Below are 17,529 nucleotides of genomic sequence, written 5' to 3'. Positions count from 1 at the left end.
GTCACGTGTACTGCTATGTTTGCATTCTAGCCAGTCTATTCAGGAGTACAATCAAGCCACACACAAATACAGGTAACGCAACAGGTAGGACAAAGAGAAAAGTATCAGCTTGCAGAATGTAGTTTTACAGCATTGAAGCGTTCTTTGTCAAGAAAAAAAGTCCAATGTCTGCCACGAGGTAGGTTGGAAGATTGGGACTACACCCATTGTTTATCAGTGGTCAGATTACAGAGGGGAAGATGCTTTTCCTGAATCTGCTTTCAAGCTTTAGTATCTTCTGCCTGACGGGAGAGGGGAAAAAAGGGAATATCTGGCGTGAAAAAGGTCCTCGATTATGTTGGCTGCATCCCTGAAGCAGCACAAGTGTAGATAGAGTTGGACCTTCCATGTGAGAAGAAATGAATGAAGTTGAAAATTGATAGAATGGCCTCCCAGTGCCTTTGGTCTTTTGCAGATGGACACATGCCAGTTATTGATACTTCTTAGCACCGCTCAAAACAAACTCTTCAGTGCAGTGACTGGAAGTGCTGCAGGTCACATCAGGGGTGGAGGGGTAGGATGTTTAGAGTAGTCTATAGGCAAACTATGAAAGCAAACAAAAGCCACAGGGCAAACCTAGATTCTATCAGGAATCTTGAAGAGATAACAACAGGAAGGCTAATCAACTTGGATTTGCTCTTTGGGAAATTTATCAATGAATCCCATATGCATTTTTTTCCTGCAACCATCTAAATATTTTTCCCAAGCACTTAGCCAATGCCCCTTTGAAGGTTCCTGGTTAATCTGCTTTATCTAAGGTAGTTCAGAACTAAGCATTAACTCTGCCAATCAATAGAACTCTGTCTGAGGTACACTGCCTCTTCTGCCGGTGCAAAGGTTTATTCTTTCTGCCCGTGCTCTTTATTTATTTATTCCATAATTTCTCCTATAAAACGTCTGCTCTTAAGGGAAGGGTATGCCATCCTCCCTCCATGATTCCTTTTACAACTAACCTCGCAAACACTCTGAAAACGTCACTGCGCTAGCTGCCAGTGCCTACAGGTGCTCCTCAGCTTCCGATGGGGTTCCGTTCCAACAAACCCATCGGAAACCGAAAGTATCGTAAGTCGAAACGCATTGAAAACGCGTGATCACGTGTCCGGAAGCGAGCGGCGGCTCGCTACGGGTCCCTGCCATTTGCACCATCGCAAAGTCCAACTATCGCAAGTCGAAGCATCGCAACCTGGGGAGTACCTGTGTACCGAGGCATCTTGATTGCGAATTGATCACTAGCACAATTTGAGGAGACTAATAAAAGACAGACATTACAGGGTACTGATTTGAATTAGATTTCCCAATGAAAGTACTGTATCGATGCAAAACGTTGGGTGACATATGGGATTGACATGTTTTAACGGAGTGTCGACATGTATATTTTTTTGCATGGAGTTAAAGGAAAGGCACGTGCTTACCTTGTCCAGAAAGCTGAGCTTCTGCTTGGTCCTGGCATCCAAGATCTCCACCTCAAAGAAAACACAAGCTTTTTTAGATTTCTTCTGTGGTTTTATGGGGCGATTGGCAAAAAATAAGCCATTGGTCATCAGCAGGTCTGGCTCCGGCAACATCACGTTCATGTACTTAGTCATCGCAGTCTGGTCAACTCTAAAACATTAATCAGTCCGGTCTTCTTTTTAAGAGACTTAACAGACAAATCAGGTTACTGCTCCTGCCCGTGTCACGGGCAGCAGGGATGAAACCCAGATATCTGTTGCATCTCGACAAGGCAGCTGTAAAAAGGAGACCACTCAGAGAAGGTGAAACCTGATAGCCCTGGAATCTGAACTCTGACTCCAACTAAATATAATCTAATTAATAAGCAAACACCAGAACATCTGGGACAGAGGGCTTGGCAAACCCGAGGAACCTATCCATATCATTTTTTTTGTAAACTAATAAACATCGTGTAAAGTATTGGAAGGAACCGCAGATGCTGGATTAAACCGTAGGCACAAAAAGCTGGAGTAACTCAGCGGGTCAGGGAGCATCTCTGGAGAAGATGATCAGCCATGTTCACATTAAATGACGGTGCTGGCTCGAAGGGCTGAATGGCCTACTCCTGCACCTATTGTCTATTGAGAAAAGGAATAAGTGACTTTTCGGGTGGAGACCCTTCTTCAGACATCCTGCAATGTCCAGCCAGTCAGGACACTTGAGAGACCAGACAACGGCAGATCAGGCAAGGATTTTGGCCACGAATCAGGAATCAACAGCATTAACCTCACACCCCAGCCTGAAAGGGGAAAGAGGTCACGCAAAGATAATCCCTGTCAGACACAGCAATTCATGAAGAGTGCCAACCCTTCTAGAATAGGAAAAGAGTTTCAAGCACAAGGGGACTGATAGTCAGAGGAACGTACAAAATCACAGGTCTCCATGGGCCGCTGCACTAGATATTCAATGTCACATGTACCTAGGGACAGTGAAATGCTTTGTTCTGCATACAACCTGGTAAACTCATACAGCAGACCTCACCTCGGCAGTACACAAGAGTCGCCACATTTCTGGCACTGATAAAGTTACACAAAGTTCATCGAACAGACTCACCGTCTGCTTGCAGTGGCGAACCAGACCCGCCGCTGTGCGTGGAACCAGGCGGCCCCCTGCCGGGCACCTCTTTCATTCTCAGCGGCCCCCTGCCGCCTCCCCCCCTTCATTCTCAGCGGCCCCCTGCCGGGCCCCCCCTTCATTCTCAGCGGCCCCCTGCCGGGCCCCCCCTTCATTCTCAGCGGCCCCCTGCCGGGCCCCCCCTTCATTCTCAGCGGCCCCCTGCCGCCTCCCCCCCCTTCATTCTCAGCGGCCCCCTGCCGGACCTACCCCCTTCATTCTCAGCGGCCCCCTGCTGGGCCCCCCCTTCTGTCTCAGCGACCCCCTGCCGGCCCCCCCCCCCTTCATTGTCAGCGACCCCCTGCCAGGCCCCCCTTCATTCTCAGCGGCCCCCTGCCGGGATCCCCCTTCATTCTCAGCGGCCCCCTGCCGGGCCCCCCCTTCTGTCTCAGCGACCCCCTGCTGGCCCCCCCTTCTTTCTCAGCGGCCCCCTGCCGGGACCCCCCTTCATTCTCAGCGGCCCCCTGCTGGCCCCCCCCTTCTTTCTCAGCGGCCCCCTGCCGGGCCCCCCCTTCTGTCTCAGCGACCCCCTGCCGGCCCCCCCCCTTCATTGTCAGCGACCCCCTGCCAGGCCCCCCCTTCATTCTCAGCGGCCCCCTGCCGGGATCCCCCTTCATTCTCAGCGGCCCCCTGCCGGGCCCCCCCTTCTGTCTCAGCGACCCCCTGCTGCCCCCCCCCCCTTCTTTCTCAGCGACCCCCCGCTGGGTCTCCCCTTCGACGAGAACTTGATAGAACATGCTGCCCACACCCAGGCTATTCGGTCAATCTGATCTATGCTGGCTGCCTCCCCCACGCTAACACTTGCCTCACACACACACCAAAAATGAAGGATGAAAGCAGATAGACTGGCTAGGATTGGCCACGGCATTGCTCCCTACCTCAAGAAAAGCTCCCAACAACTTTCAAATTGGATTGACTAATTTGGGAGAACTTTCCCAGAGTGGTCAAACAATAGCCTGGCAGATTCATACCTACTGAGTCCAAGTACGAGGCTTATGCACCACAATCCCTGGGAATGGCAGCAAAGAGGAACGCTGGCACGAGAACATTGAGGAGATTCAAGTTGCTGTGATCTTGAGCAAAAAAACAAAGTGCTGGAAAACCCAGGCTGGGTCTCTGCAGGGATAGACAATAAACACTAGGCTTGCCAGTGAACAGTCTGATCCTGAAAAATAATCAAGGATGATGTTCCCTGGACTGGCTTATATTGGCTGAGGGGGTCAGTGGGGAATCATGCAGGGTAATTTCCTGTCACCATTGTCATAAGGTCATAAGTGATAGGAGCAGAATCAGGCCATTCGCCCATCAAGTCTACTCCACCATTCAATCATGGCTGATCTATCTCCCCCTCCTAACCCCATTCTCCTGTCTTCTCCCCATAACCTCTGACACCTGTACTAATCTAGAATCGATCTATCTTAAAAATATCCACTGACTTGGCCTCCATAGCCTTCTGTGGCAAAGTATTCCAGATTCACCATCCTCTGACTAAAGATTAGCCAGAATGTTCACTGGAAAATTTTCAGTGGAGGTGGAGCAAAAAAAGTGGAAGTAATTAGTCAAATAATGTCTTTTATCAAGGCCAACGTAGCAGGTCCACCAAATTATGACGTTTCCGTGGGATCATCTGTGTATATTCTGTTATTGAATGGTAAGTTGACAATCAGTCCAGGATCAAAGGCAGATTTCCTTAGCCTATGATCACTAAAGGATGATTGTGACTTATAATGACTGACCCAAGCAAGCACACTTGAACAAAATCATATTGGAAGCTTGGCCATCACAATACGAAGAATAGTCTACCAAGCAAACATGATCAATTCCACCAGAACTCCCTCAACGAACTGCACACAAATTAAACACGAAGAAGTCAACCTCCGATTCTCCATTAGCACAAGACCATGGTCTGCCAGGAGGCTCAGTGTCTGCTCACAGATGGTCAGCGTTGCCAGCATGAGACAGGCTCACTGAAAAAAACAGTCAGCAGGGGACATCTGATAACTGTATCCTCGGCCAATCTAGCTGCAGAACCTTCCAAACTACATTAGTCTGAAGAAGGGTCTCGATCCGAAACGTCACCCATTCCTTCTCTCCTGAGATGCTGCCTGACCCGCTGAGTTACTCCAGCATTTTGTGATACCTTCGATTTGTACCAGCATCTGCAGTTTATTTTCCTACTCTAAACTAGAACAGGGCTTGGGCTAGGAAATAGGTCAACACAGTCAATGGGCAATCAGTGACCCATTAGGCTCAGCCCGCCCATTTATTTATCCTGTGACTAATTATTAATTACTAATCCCTTGCCTGCTGAGCCGGCCGGTTTGAATTACTTGTTCTTGGAGGATGTCGAGGGCTATTCCTGGCATTGCTGGATTGGTGGATAGATGCTGGCATCAGAACCCACAAGCTGTATCAGCAATTTGGGACTTGTGCACATTTTCTTTGCTGAAGCTGCAGGAATTTAAGCTGCAGAGTCTCCATTGGTTGGATGATCTACAACCAGGGGAGACAGATTTAAAGAGAAAGAATCAGAGGAGAATCATTCTTAATAGAGTCATAGAGTCCTACAGCACAGAAAGAGGCCCTTCGGCCCATCGTGCCCGTGCCGCCCGTTACCAAACACAGTCTAATTTTAATCCCATTTTCCCGCATTTGGACCGTAGCCCTGAATGTTGTAGCATTTCAAGTGCCCATCCAAATGCCTCTTAAACGTTGTGAGTGTTCCCGCCTCCATCACCACCCCAGGCAGTGAGTTCCAGACTCCAACCACCCTCTGGGTGAAAAAGTTCTTTCTCACATCCCCCCGAAACCTCCCTCCCCTTACCCTGTATCTATGTCCCCTCGTTGTTGAACCTTCCACCAGTGGAAGAAGTTCCCCGCCATCTACCTTATCTAATAGTGTCAGGGTTCGAGACTCGCTGGCCAATTGGGCAATGGATAGCGATTCAGCAGCGGTCTTCAAGCAGAATCCAAGTAAATATCTAAGAAAGGTTGCAGGGACATGCGGGGGAGGAGGGGCATGGTGGTAAATGGTTCTTTGAAAGTGCTGACATGCACTCAATGGACTGAATGGTTTCCTTCTAAGGTTGGATGTGTTATACACCACTGGGCTCAAGGGAAAAAAGGATTTCTACTGGATCTAGGCTGACACCTCACTCCTCAAAATGGCTGCAGATGCAGTCAGGGATGTGTAGAGCCTGGGTGACAGATGACATGAATGCAAGTCGGGTCCGCGTTAATGTGCAAATGCTCGCACCTTATTTGCAGCTGTTAAAACTGAGCATTGAGCTAGGCTTGTGTTGAATCTATTAATAGAACCTACAGGCAGGAACGAATGCAGTGGGCAGTACAAACAGAGAAGACTGATTGTCACACAACCGTTCTTCACGGGGAGACCAGAAGGTAGAGGAGTACTGGACTTTACCAGCAACGGCTGGCTCCATAATCACCAAACAGTAAGCTACCCAGTGCTTTACTTTGCCTCCGAGAGCAGATCATACAATTCGTTGTTAGACACAAAATGCTGGAGTGACTCAGCCGGTCAGGCAGCATCTCTGGAGAGACGGAATGGGTGAGGTTTCGGGTCGAGATGTTGTTAAAGTACCTCTGGAGATAATCTAAGGGGGGGGGGGGGGGGTAGGTGTGACACGTGGAGCTATGACGTTTGTTAAAGTCTTCATAACACGGGTCAAAAAAAGAACCATTCAGCTCCAGTGCATGCTTTAAAGCCTTTAAACAATTTGAATCAGTGTTTAAGACAATTATGGGTGGCACAGTGGGTAGAGCTGCTGCCTCACAAAGCCAGAGACCCGGAATCGATCCTGACCGCGAGTGCTGTCTGTGCTGGTTTGCACGTTCTCCCCGTGACTGTGTGGGTTTCCTATGGATGCTCTGGTTTCCTCCCACAACCCAAAGACACGCGGGTTTGAAAGTTGATAGGCCACTGTAAGGGTGTAGGGAGTGAATGTGTGTAGGGAGTGAATGCAAAAGTGAAATAACATACAACTAGTGTGAGCGGGTAATCGATGATCGCTGTGGACGTGGGGGGTCGAAGGGCCTGTTACCATGCTGTATCTCTAAACTCAACTAATGAGCATAAAGATATTTAGGCAGAAAGTTGCAGACTTTCTTTTGCTGTCAATCTAAGCACACAAACCTCCAGCTCTTTGCTCCATGCCAAATAATTAGTGATGTTCATGGCTGCTGGTTTGGGAGTAGGGGTGGAGGGATGTGAAGAAGGGAGTTGCCTTCTCGAGTTGTGTCTGGTTATCCACAGCAACTTCCTTTGTCTGAGAAGGGTTTCGGCCCAAAACGTCACACATTCCCTTCTCTCCAGAGATGCTACCTGCCCGCTGAGTTACTCCAGCATTTTGTGTCTACCTTTGATTTAAACCAGCATCTGGAATTCTTTCATACACATGTATTGTTCATTTGTTGAGTTGAGTTTAGTTTATGGACACATGTACCGAGGTACGGTGAAAACCTTTTTTGTTGCATGCTGCCAGTCAGCGGAAAGGCAATACATATGGAAACATCATCCTTAATCAAGCATGATTCTTTCTAATATTCCAATATTTCACCACTTCCCAACAGACAATATTAAGTTAAATCCCAGGTTCATGAAGCTATGTCTCAGTAGTGGCTCCTATCATATGTGCCCACGACAGGCATTGTACCTGAGGGTCTTGCTCCAAATTCAGGTCAGTCTAGGTCCTGCCACTGAGTTGTGTTTGGTACCTTGCATTCAGGAGGCATTTAATCAGAACACATCCCCAGGCAGGGAATGTCAGACGCAGTGCCAATATATATTTAGAATGGGGTGGTAATGTGGTGTTTGCTCTCAATGTAACCAAATTATTATGTTTATTCCCTCTCAGAGCAGGAAAAGGTCAACGTGTAGAGATAATTCAATACTTTAGGAAACACACTCAAGTGTGTTTATCCGAAGTAGCAGCATGAACCATCATTTCATTCACTGTGGATTCAGGCTGTGGTGTCTGCCATCAGCTAAAAGAAAATCCACTGAGAGTAAATACAAATGTAAGGACATCTTGTCATAATTTTACCAACTTTTTGGAGGAGAATCAACAAAATTTGCTCACAATTTCACCCAGTGTTGGAATGACATTCATATGGGAGATACAGAACAAATATCCAAGCAGACATCACAGGTATGAGATTCAAAAATGGAGATCACTGGTCAATGGCACAGAAGTACACAATAAAACAAGAGCATTAAACCACCAAGCCTCTTAACCTGCCCTTCGGCCCAACTTGACCATGCTGACCAAGATGCCCCTTCTACACTAGTCCCACCTGCACGCATTTGGCCCATATTCCTCTCAACCTTTCCTCTTCAGCGGGGCCTTTTACAGTTGCTTTAATTTTCAAAAATCAAGACTCATTCAGCACGTTTGTAAAATAGTCAGTTGATCAAGGATGATTTTCAGATCTATACAATACCCCCATCCAGTGACATGTTGAAGTATTGCATCAAAAATACTGGTGGCATCAAAAGGATTTTATTATAAATCCCTTCAGAAAGTCGACAGTGTGGCATTCTCTCAGTAATCCACTGGAGAATCCGGGAGGATTATGTGCTCAAGAAACAGGAATGGAGCTTAACCCCCCAGCCTTCTTATTTGGATGTAAGAATGTGAAGCATTTAAGCATTGCTGTCATCTGATACCTCCAGAAACTGCTCCAAAACCCATTCAAGTTTGAAGAGTGCAAATTTTTCTAACCTATCATAACTCTGTTATCCTGTATGGGATTAGATTTACGGCCCAAAATATGGATGTGTTATCCCCCAAACAATCAAATCTGGGTGATTATCTAAAGTATGGCCTGACACAGCAGTAAAAGCAGAGCTTAAATACAGTCAGATAGATACACCTCAGAAATGGGCACTCTGAGCCCACCCAATCCACACTGACCAGAGTGCTGATAAGCCAATTACATCAGCAAGGTCTACAATAAAACCCAAACAAATCCAAGAACTGAACATGATAATTTGACGGCTTTATGGCCTCATTTAGTTATTATCAACATTTCATATTACTCTTACAATGGAACTGTGGACCTTTTGATGTTTCTGGAATTCTGATTTATACACCTAAATTAGGCATGCTGCAATCTGGGATATCTGCTGAAAAGGTCCAAAGTGCAGTTGGTTAAATCCTCAAGTTTCCCAATTGCTTCCTCAACACAAGAATTGATGCCAACTCTTTCAACTTTGCTATGTCCTTGCTTTGTTCCCCTCCCAGTATATTTTCAACGTGAGTATAAAATCCAAGACCAGTGTCCCATTATTAACGTGCTTTCTAAATCCCAAAGATGGACTCCTTCATGATGTCTCAGGTACACATGAATAGACTGGGAGCAAGAGTAGATCCCTCAAGTCTGCCCCACCATGCAACATGATCGTGGCTGATGTATGCTGATGCACGGTGGCATAGCGGTAGAGTCGCTGCATCACAGCGCTTACAGCACCATAGAACCGTGTTTAGTCCTGGCTACAGGCACTGTCTGTACAGAGTTTGTACGTTCTCCCCATGACCGCATGGGTTTTCTCCAGGATCTCTGGTTTCCTCCCACACTCCAAAGACGTACAGGTTTGTAGGCTAATTGGCTTGGTAGAATTGTAAATTGTCCTTAGTGTGTATAGGATACTGTTACGTATGCCGGGATAGCTGGTCGGCACTGACTTGGTGGGCTGAAGGACCTGTTTCCGCACTGTATTTCTAAACTAAATTAAACAATTTCTCTTCTGTCCCCACCTCCCACACCCTCAATTCCTTGACCTTTCAAATATTTGTCTATCTCCACCTCTGATAATCTTGCCTCCACTACCTTGGGGGAGGCAAAGAATTCCAGATATTCACTACCCTCAAAAGAAAATAAATTCTAGGCACAGGTTTAAATAACCAGCCCCTTATTTTGTAACCATCTCTATGTTTGTGACTCTACCATGAGTGAAAATACCTCAGCACTTACCCTATTAAGCTCTCTTAAATGTTTGAATACGGTCACCCCTCATGCTTCTAAATTCCAAGAAATACAAGTCCACACTGTCCAACATCTCTTCATAGGGAACCGAGGTTGTTTATCAACATTTTAAATCTGTGGTAGCTGACTCTTCACTGGCGTGTCAGGCCATACTTCTCCAGGTGCTCCAGTTTCCTCCCTCATCCCAAGACGTACAGGTTTGTAGGTTAACTGGCCTCCATAAACTGACCCTGGTGTGTAGGATACAGCTAGTATATGGGGTAATCGCTGATTGATGTGGAATCGGTGGGCCGAAGGGCCTGTTTCCACGCTGTATCTCTAAAGTCTAATTTCCATAAACTATATCCTGAAAAACTTTTACACCCTCACCGTCCCGAAAACACAATGATCAGAAATGAACAAAACAATCCAGGTGAGGTAACACTCGTGTTTTACTTGAATTTCAGCACTGCAGATTTCAAAAGATTTATGCACAGACACTTACACCAAATGTAAAATGATGCTTGTTAACATGTTCCGTTTCTCCTTACTTGTCCGACCAAGCCTTGCATGTCGCGCTAAATTTCGACAGCTTTGTGTTAGCCACTTCCCCGACACGGTTTGTGACTTGGGCAGAATGCACTGCCTCGCAGAAATCTTGTCCATTTCATTTCCTGGACCAGATTCCATGACATTGGCCTTTTATTTGAAAAGACAAGTTTTCTGTCCATCCCCCGAGATCACATCTGCAGGAAGCGCTGGGAAGTGTTTGGATGCCTCAGTATTCATGATGCGGGGCGGGCGCGATGAGTTGGTATTACCCCGGCCATTAGCTTGCCGTGTTCTCTTTGTCATTACACGTGTGTCAATTCCTCTTTTCTGGGGTTGCGTGTTCTCACGTATACTCTACGCTGTCAAAATAACTAATGATCAGAGTCTGAGCTGGTTACCAGTAGCGGTGATGGCTTCCAGCTTTGGTTTCTGTTGTATTAATACTAAATCTTTCTCTGGTCCTCGCCAAACTGCTCCCGACATTCCTCAAGTTTCAGAAATGTTCTTTCCAAGAAAACCTCTTGACACTTAATAGAAACTTCCATGTGGTTTAAGTTAGCAAAGGCATTGCCCATTTTTACTACTATTTAAATTCCACAAGGCACACTCATTAGATAAACCCATCAATCAAACCCATAGAATTAAGGCTGGTTCATGGATCCTTTCCAAGCTTTCAATCAGGCCTTTATCAGAATTGGAGTCATTACGCACAGGAGGCCATTCAGCACATCAAGCCCATGCCAGCCTCCTGCAGCCCTGTGAACTCCTATCAAATTTCCTTCTGAAATCATTGCTCATCTTCACTGGCTCCACCCTCTGGAGCAAGTGCTTCAGGTCATAGCCACTTGTGTGTAATAAAATTCATGCACATATCACTCCCCCACATCTCTTGTCTAAGCCTTACATCCGTGTACCCCAAGCCTTGTAGCATCACCTGGTGGGAATGTTATTTAAATCTGCAATCAAGTCTCCCCTCAACTTTCTTTGGTCAGAGAACAATCCAGCACCTCCAAATTAACCTTGAAACTAAACGCTATCATTCCTGGACCACGCTAGCAAATTTCCTCTGAATCTTCTCGAATAACTTTGTTATTGAGAGTCTGAAACAGTCTAGCCCCTCACTTCTTTTCTCTGTTGTTTATGTAATGCATTTTTTAATTACTCAAGATTTCTTAGGAACGCAACTATTGCTTTATAGCAGAACCACCTGCAATTAGATTCCAACCAGGCTTCATTCAGCCTGCAGCTCTTGGGGGTACAATGTCCTGTAGCATGGTACTTAACAGCTTCTGCACATTCCCCGACAAATTCCTGGAAGGCATCAGTTCACATCCACATCCAAAGATACAGATGTGTGAACGTTTGCAAAAGTAGCGGGAAATGTTTCAGGCAATAAGTTTTTATTATCTAGAATTGATTAGCAGAAAGGGGGGTGGATGCTGAAACAACAGCAACTTGCAAAATGGAATTAGATAAATATTTAAAACAGAAGATATGGCATAGCAATACAATCAGTAACTCTTTCTGATGGTGGCATAGGCACAAGAGACCTGTATCATTCTCAAAAACGATTACAAGGGTAAAGTCAAGTTCTCACGATGACTTAATAATTGCAACAACACTTTTACTCAGGTGAATATTTCTGTTGGTGAGAACGAACAGAAGGCAATTAGGATTGCATGCAGCTACATTATATGATAGAACTATTTGCATATATAATTGGCAGCATCTTAGGGTTTCATAATGGTAAAGCAGCAGAGGTGCTGCAACCTTCACAGTTCCAGAGCTTGTGGTTTGACCCCGACCTCAATGCTGCTTGTGTGGAGTTTGCACATTCTCTCTATCCTTTGTGCAGTAAGTAAACTTGTGGGTTTTGTCCAGGTACTTCAGTTTTCTTCCACATCGCAAAGTTGTGGTTTGATCTTTAGATTCATTGATGATACCACAGTCATTGGCTGGATCCAACCACAATAACAAGACCGAGTAGGGGAAGGAGAGATCAGGAACCTTGTGTCACGTTGACAACAACGTCGCACTTGATGTCAGCAAGACAAAACAGCTGGTTGTTGACATATGGGAATAGAGGGGTGAACAAATCCTGTGCTTGTCAGCAGAGCTGCTGTCAGGTTCCTCCGCATCCATAACACCACCAACACTTCACACTGGTGTTCTTACTTGATTTCCATATCAATGTACTGCCACTTCCTGACTTGCATAAGGGTCACGTTCCATGAACTCTTAGGCAAGTTAGGACTCAACGGTTTTAAGTAACAAGCCTATTGTTCTCTGCAAATGCGGCTGCATATTTCTGTTTCAATTTGTTTCTATTTTCCCTTCTCTCTCTATCTACTGGCATTTAAAGTATTTGTTATCTGGGCAATTTTGGTCTCCAACCTGCCATCTCTCTGCAAATTAAAACATGATTGTCTTTTCAATGTGTTGAAGGCTCCGTGACTTGAAACATTGACTTGGTTTCACTCCTTATAAATCACCCGACCTGTTGTATTTTCATGCATTTATTTCAGTTTGATTTGGCATCAGCTAGTTGCAATACTTGAAATTGACCAGGATCATGGGGCACCTTCCTAGGTGTTGCCATTAGATATGCCTCTGTCACATCTGGCTTTGGAGTGTCCTTTTTTGGTCTCAAGTGTCCAAGAACGATATTCTGCAGTAAGGGCTCAGACTGGGTTTAGATCCACTATGATCAGATTTTTATTGTAATTGGATTGGAACATACAGCATGCAAGCAGGCCCTTCAGCCCACCAACTCCATACCGACCACTGAACAACAACAATTCACATTAGTTCCATGTTATCCCACCTTCTCATCCACTCTTTATACATTAGTGGCAATTTACAGAGGCCAATTACCCTACAAACTCACACATCTTTGGGATGTGGGAGGAAACCGGAGCACACGCAGGAAACCCAAATAGTCACAGGGAGAATGTGTAATCTCAACACACACAGAACATGAAATCAGGATCAAACGCAAGTCTCTGGCGCTGTGAGGCAGCGGTTCTACCAGCTAGGCCACTGTGCCTCCCATTGGAACAGATCTCAAATCCAAACCACCGATGTGGAAATTGCACCAAGGCATCAAAGAAGCGGAAAAATTGGAATTTCATATAGAAACAGGAGAGAAATATCGTATGCAAAACACAAAGTGCTGGAGAAACTTAATGGGTCAGGTAGCATCTACGGAGGGAATGGATAGGGAATGTTTCGGGTCAAGATCCTTCTTCAGAAGTATAGTTAATCTAGTTGCAGAAGTCTGTGGACTTCTGGTAGATTTTGGTCAGTTCATTCTCAGAATTATGAGGTACAAAGAAGAGTTGTACCCAAGTAATTAACACTTATTTCAACCATCAGACCTGGACCTGGTGTGTATTTCCAACAGTCTGAAGAAGGGTCCCGAACGAAAACAATGCTGCCTGACCCGCTGAGTTACTCCAGCACTTTGTGTCCTTTTGCGTAAACCAGCTTGAAACAGTTCCTTGTTTCTACTTTCAGCATTTGCAACATTTTGTTTTTTAAATTGCAAACAGATTATCTTGTATTTTGCTAATTGTGAACACTCTCTGTGTACAGAAATGTATGATCAGTCTGAAGAAGGGTCTCGACCTGAAATTTCACCCATTCCTTTTCTCCAGAGATGCTGCCTGCCCCGCTGAGTTACGCCAACATTTTGTGTTTATCTTCGATTTAAATCAGCATCTGCAGTACTTTCCTACACACTTTCTGCATACAGGTCAGCTGCCACATTGTAATATCAACTGCTCCTTGAAGAAAGTAAGTCATTGGGGATATCATAACATTAGTGAACTCGGTGGGCTACACTGTACATACTGTACTGACCGGGGCGATTGTGTACAGGAATAGTTTTGCTGAGCTGTATGCAAAAATGTATTTCACTGTACCTGGTACACGTGGCAATAAAGAAGCAATTGAACCATTAACATTATGATAAAATATTTGAAAATGCAAGTCTATCTTAATCTCACAGACATGGCAACAATGCAGGCGCGGTATAAATGGACATCCACCGTGCCTGGTTCAGCGGTGACAAAATGCTGACTTTGAATGATTAGGAACTGCATAACATGATGCCATAAAAATGAATCATAAATTCCACATCCACTTTCTACCATAGTTTTAATGGTAGAAAGAGGAGTCAGCATTTAAGTATCAGAGAGTAGCATTCAACTGAGACCCACGTTTCTCTACAAATTCCTTCCCATGTTGTGCTGCTGCAAGTAAGAATTTCATTGTTCTATCTAAGGCCTCGATAGAGTTGATGTGAAGAAGAGGATGTTTCCACTAGTGGGAGAGTCCAGGACTAGAGGCCATAGCCTCAGAATAAAAGGATGTTCCTTTAGGAAGGAGATGGGGAGGAATTTCTTTAGTCAGAGGGTGGTGAATCTGAGGAATTCGCTGCCACAGAAGGCTGTGGAGGCCAAGTCAATCAATATTTTAAAGGCAGAGATAGATAGATTCTTGATTAGTACGGGCGTCAGGGGTTATGGGGAGAAGGCAGGAGAATGGGGTTAGGAGGGAGAGATAGATCAGCCATGATTGAATGGCGGAGTAGACTTGATGGGCCTAATTCGTCTCCTATCACTTATGACGCGGCGCGGCCTGCAACCACAACAACCTGACTGCGGGAGAAGACGGCAGGAGAAGGGAAAGACATTGTGGCCTTCCATCACAGTGAGGAGAGGACTGGAGGAGACTCACTGTGATGGATGTTTCTTTGATGGATGTTTATTTTTTTTGTGTGTTTTTGGGGTTGTGTAATTTTAATGCCTATTTAGTGCTTTTATTGTTGGACTGTGGGTGACTGAATTTCGTCCAATATTGGATGACAAATAAAGCTATCTTGAATCTTGAATCTCTTGACAATAAAACACTCTTGACTCTGGACTCAACCCACATGATGTCGCCATCTCTGAACATGGGTCATTCAGAGGGGCAGACACGCGTGCGCGGTGTCAGCAACACCGGCGGTGCCGGCATCGCGCCTGCGCACAGCGAGATCGCACGACGGGTCGCGCGTGCGCGGTGTCAGTAGCACCGGCGGTGCCGGCATCGCGCCTGCGCACAGCGGGTCGCGCGTGCGCGGTGTCGGGCGATCAGCGGCGCATGCGCCTGCACGGCGACGGCTTTGAGGCGGCAGGTTTAACCCTCCCCTCCCCGGGGCTTTACAACAATGGGGGACCGTGACACGACGCGCTTCACTCATGCCCGCTCGTTGTTAGCATCTGGCCGACCTAACGCCCGGCGGGCATCTGGGGCTCACCTCATAATGCTTCATGGCGCCGCTGGTGAGCAACCGCCGCCGCCAACTCCAAACCGCCCAACGGTCGCCGGCTCCGCGCCAACCACGTGACTGCGCGGTGGCGGCAGGGGGAGGGGCCACGGTCACCAGACGGCCAATCACCGACTCGCTCCCCCAGAACCAATCACCCCGTGACCTCGACGGCCCAATCGCCGCCCAGAATTCCCGACCTTCCGCCTCCAGCCAATAGACTGCGCGCAAATGAATTCCCGGGACCAATCAAAAGGAGAGGACGGTCTGCTCCGTCGGCCAATCAGGATGCGGCTTTATGGTAAGGACAGAAACATAGAGACATAGAAACACAGATACATAGACAACAGGTGCAGGAGGAGGCCATTCGGTCCTTTGAGCCACTGCCATTCAATGTGATCATGGCTGATCATCCACAATCTGTACCCCGTTCCGGCCTTCTCCCCATATCCCTTGATTTCGTTAGCCCCAAGAGCTACATCTAGCTCTCTCTTGAAAACATCCAGTGAATTGGCCTCCACTGCGTTCTGTGGCGGAGAATTCCACAGATTCACAACTCTGGGTGAAAATGTTTTTTCCTCATCACAGTCTTAAATGGCCTACTCCTTATTCTCAAACTGCAACCCCTGGCTCTGGTCTCCCCCAACATTGGGAACATTTTTCCTGCATCTGCCCTGTCCAATCCTCTAAGGATTTTATGTTTCTATAAGATTCGCTCTCATCCTTATAAATTCCAACGAATACAAGCCCAGTCGACCAATTCTTTCATCATATGTCAGTCCCGCCATCTTGGGAATTAACCTGGTGAACCCACGCTGCACTCCCTCAATCGCAATAATGTCCTTCCTCAAATTAGGAGACCAAAATTGCACACAGTACTCCAGGTGCGGTCAATACACCAGGGCCCTGTACAACTGCAGTAGGACCTCCTTGCTCCTAAACTCAAAACCTCTCGCAATGAAGGCCAACATGCCATTAGCTTTCTTCACCGCCTGCTGTACATACATGCTTACTTTCAGTGACTATAAGAAAATAACTGCAGATGCTGGTACAAATCGATTTATTCACAAAATGCTGGAGTAACTCAGCAGGTCAGGCAGCATCAAGGGAGAGAAGGAATGGGTGACGTTTCGGGTTGAGACCTTTCTTCAGACTGATGTCAGGGGGACGGGACAAAGGAAGGATATAGGTGGAGACAGGAAGATAGAGGGAGATCTGGGAAGGAGGAGGGGAAGGGAGGGACAGAGGAACTATCTAAAGTTGGAGAAGTCGACGTTCATACCACTGGGCTGCAAACTGCCCAGGCGAAATATGAGGTGCTGTTCCTCCAACTTCCGGTGGGACTCACTATGGCACTGGAGGAGGCCCATGACAGAAAGGTCAGACTGGGAATGGGAGGGGGAGTTGAAGTGCTCGGCCACCGGGAGATCAGTTTTGTTAATGCGGACCGAGCGCAGGTGTTCAGCGAAGCGATCGCCGAGCCTGCGCTTGGTTTCGCCGATGTAAATAAGTTGACATCTAGAGCAGCGGATGCAATAGATGAGTGACTGTTGTACAAACACAACCAGGTCTCATTGCACCTCCCCTTCTCCGAATCTGACACCATTTAGATAATAATCTGCCTTCCTGTTCTTGCCACCAAAGTGGATAACCTCACACTTATCCACATTATACTGCATAGTATAGGACAGAGCATCTATTCCTAGCACCAACACAAGACATTTCAAGATTCAAGAGTAGGAAGGAACTGCAGATGCTGGTTTAAACCAAAGATAGACACAAAATGATGGAGTAACAGGAATCCCCATTCCTTCTCACCAGAGATATTGTCTGTCCCACTGAGTTACTCCAGTATTTTGTGTCTTTTAAAAGTCAAAAGTGTTTTATTGTCATATGACCCAGATAGAATAATGAAATTCCTACTTGGACTTCACTTCACTTCTTCACTTAATGCACTGCGGTTATTTTTACACTATATTGGTGCGTTTTTCTGATTTATTGAACTTTCTGATTTTTTTAAAAGTATCCACAGAACT

The 17,529-nt window shown here is 46.3% G+C and overlaps 1 protein-coding gene across 1 annotated transcript in view; it reads right to left on the bottom strand.

Moving 5' to 3' along the window:
• tecrb (trans-2,3-enoyl-CoA reductase b) overlaps positions 1-15,627 on the bottom strand; it is a 37,886-nt gene extending 22,259 nt beyond the window's left edge. The window contains exons 1-2 of the mRNA XM_078429615.1: positions 15,485-15,627; positions 1,452-1,502 (exon numbers count right to left, since the gene is read on the bottom strand). Coding sequence (XP_078285741.1) covers positions 1,452-1,502; positions 15,485-15,499 — 66 coding nt within the window. The 5' untranslated portion in view covers positions 15,500-15,627. The remainder of the gene's footprint in view (positions 1-1,451; positions 1,503-15,484) is intronic.
• Between the last annotated feature and the right edge of the window lie 1,902 nt (positions 15,628-17,529).

Source organism: Rhinoraja longicauda, chromosome 37 (genome assembly GCF_053455715.1).
Source record: "Rhinoraja longicauda isolate Sanriku21f chromosome 37, sRhiLon1.1, whole genome shotgun sequence".
NCBI lineage: Eukaryota > Metazoa > Chordata > Chondrichthyes > Rajiformes > Arhynchobatidae > Rhinoraja > Rhinoraja longicauda.
This window is presented reverse-complemented; position numbering and strand designations above follow the sequence as displayed.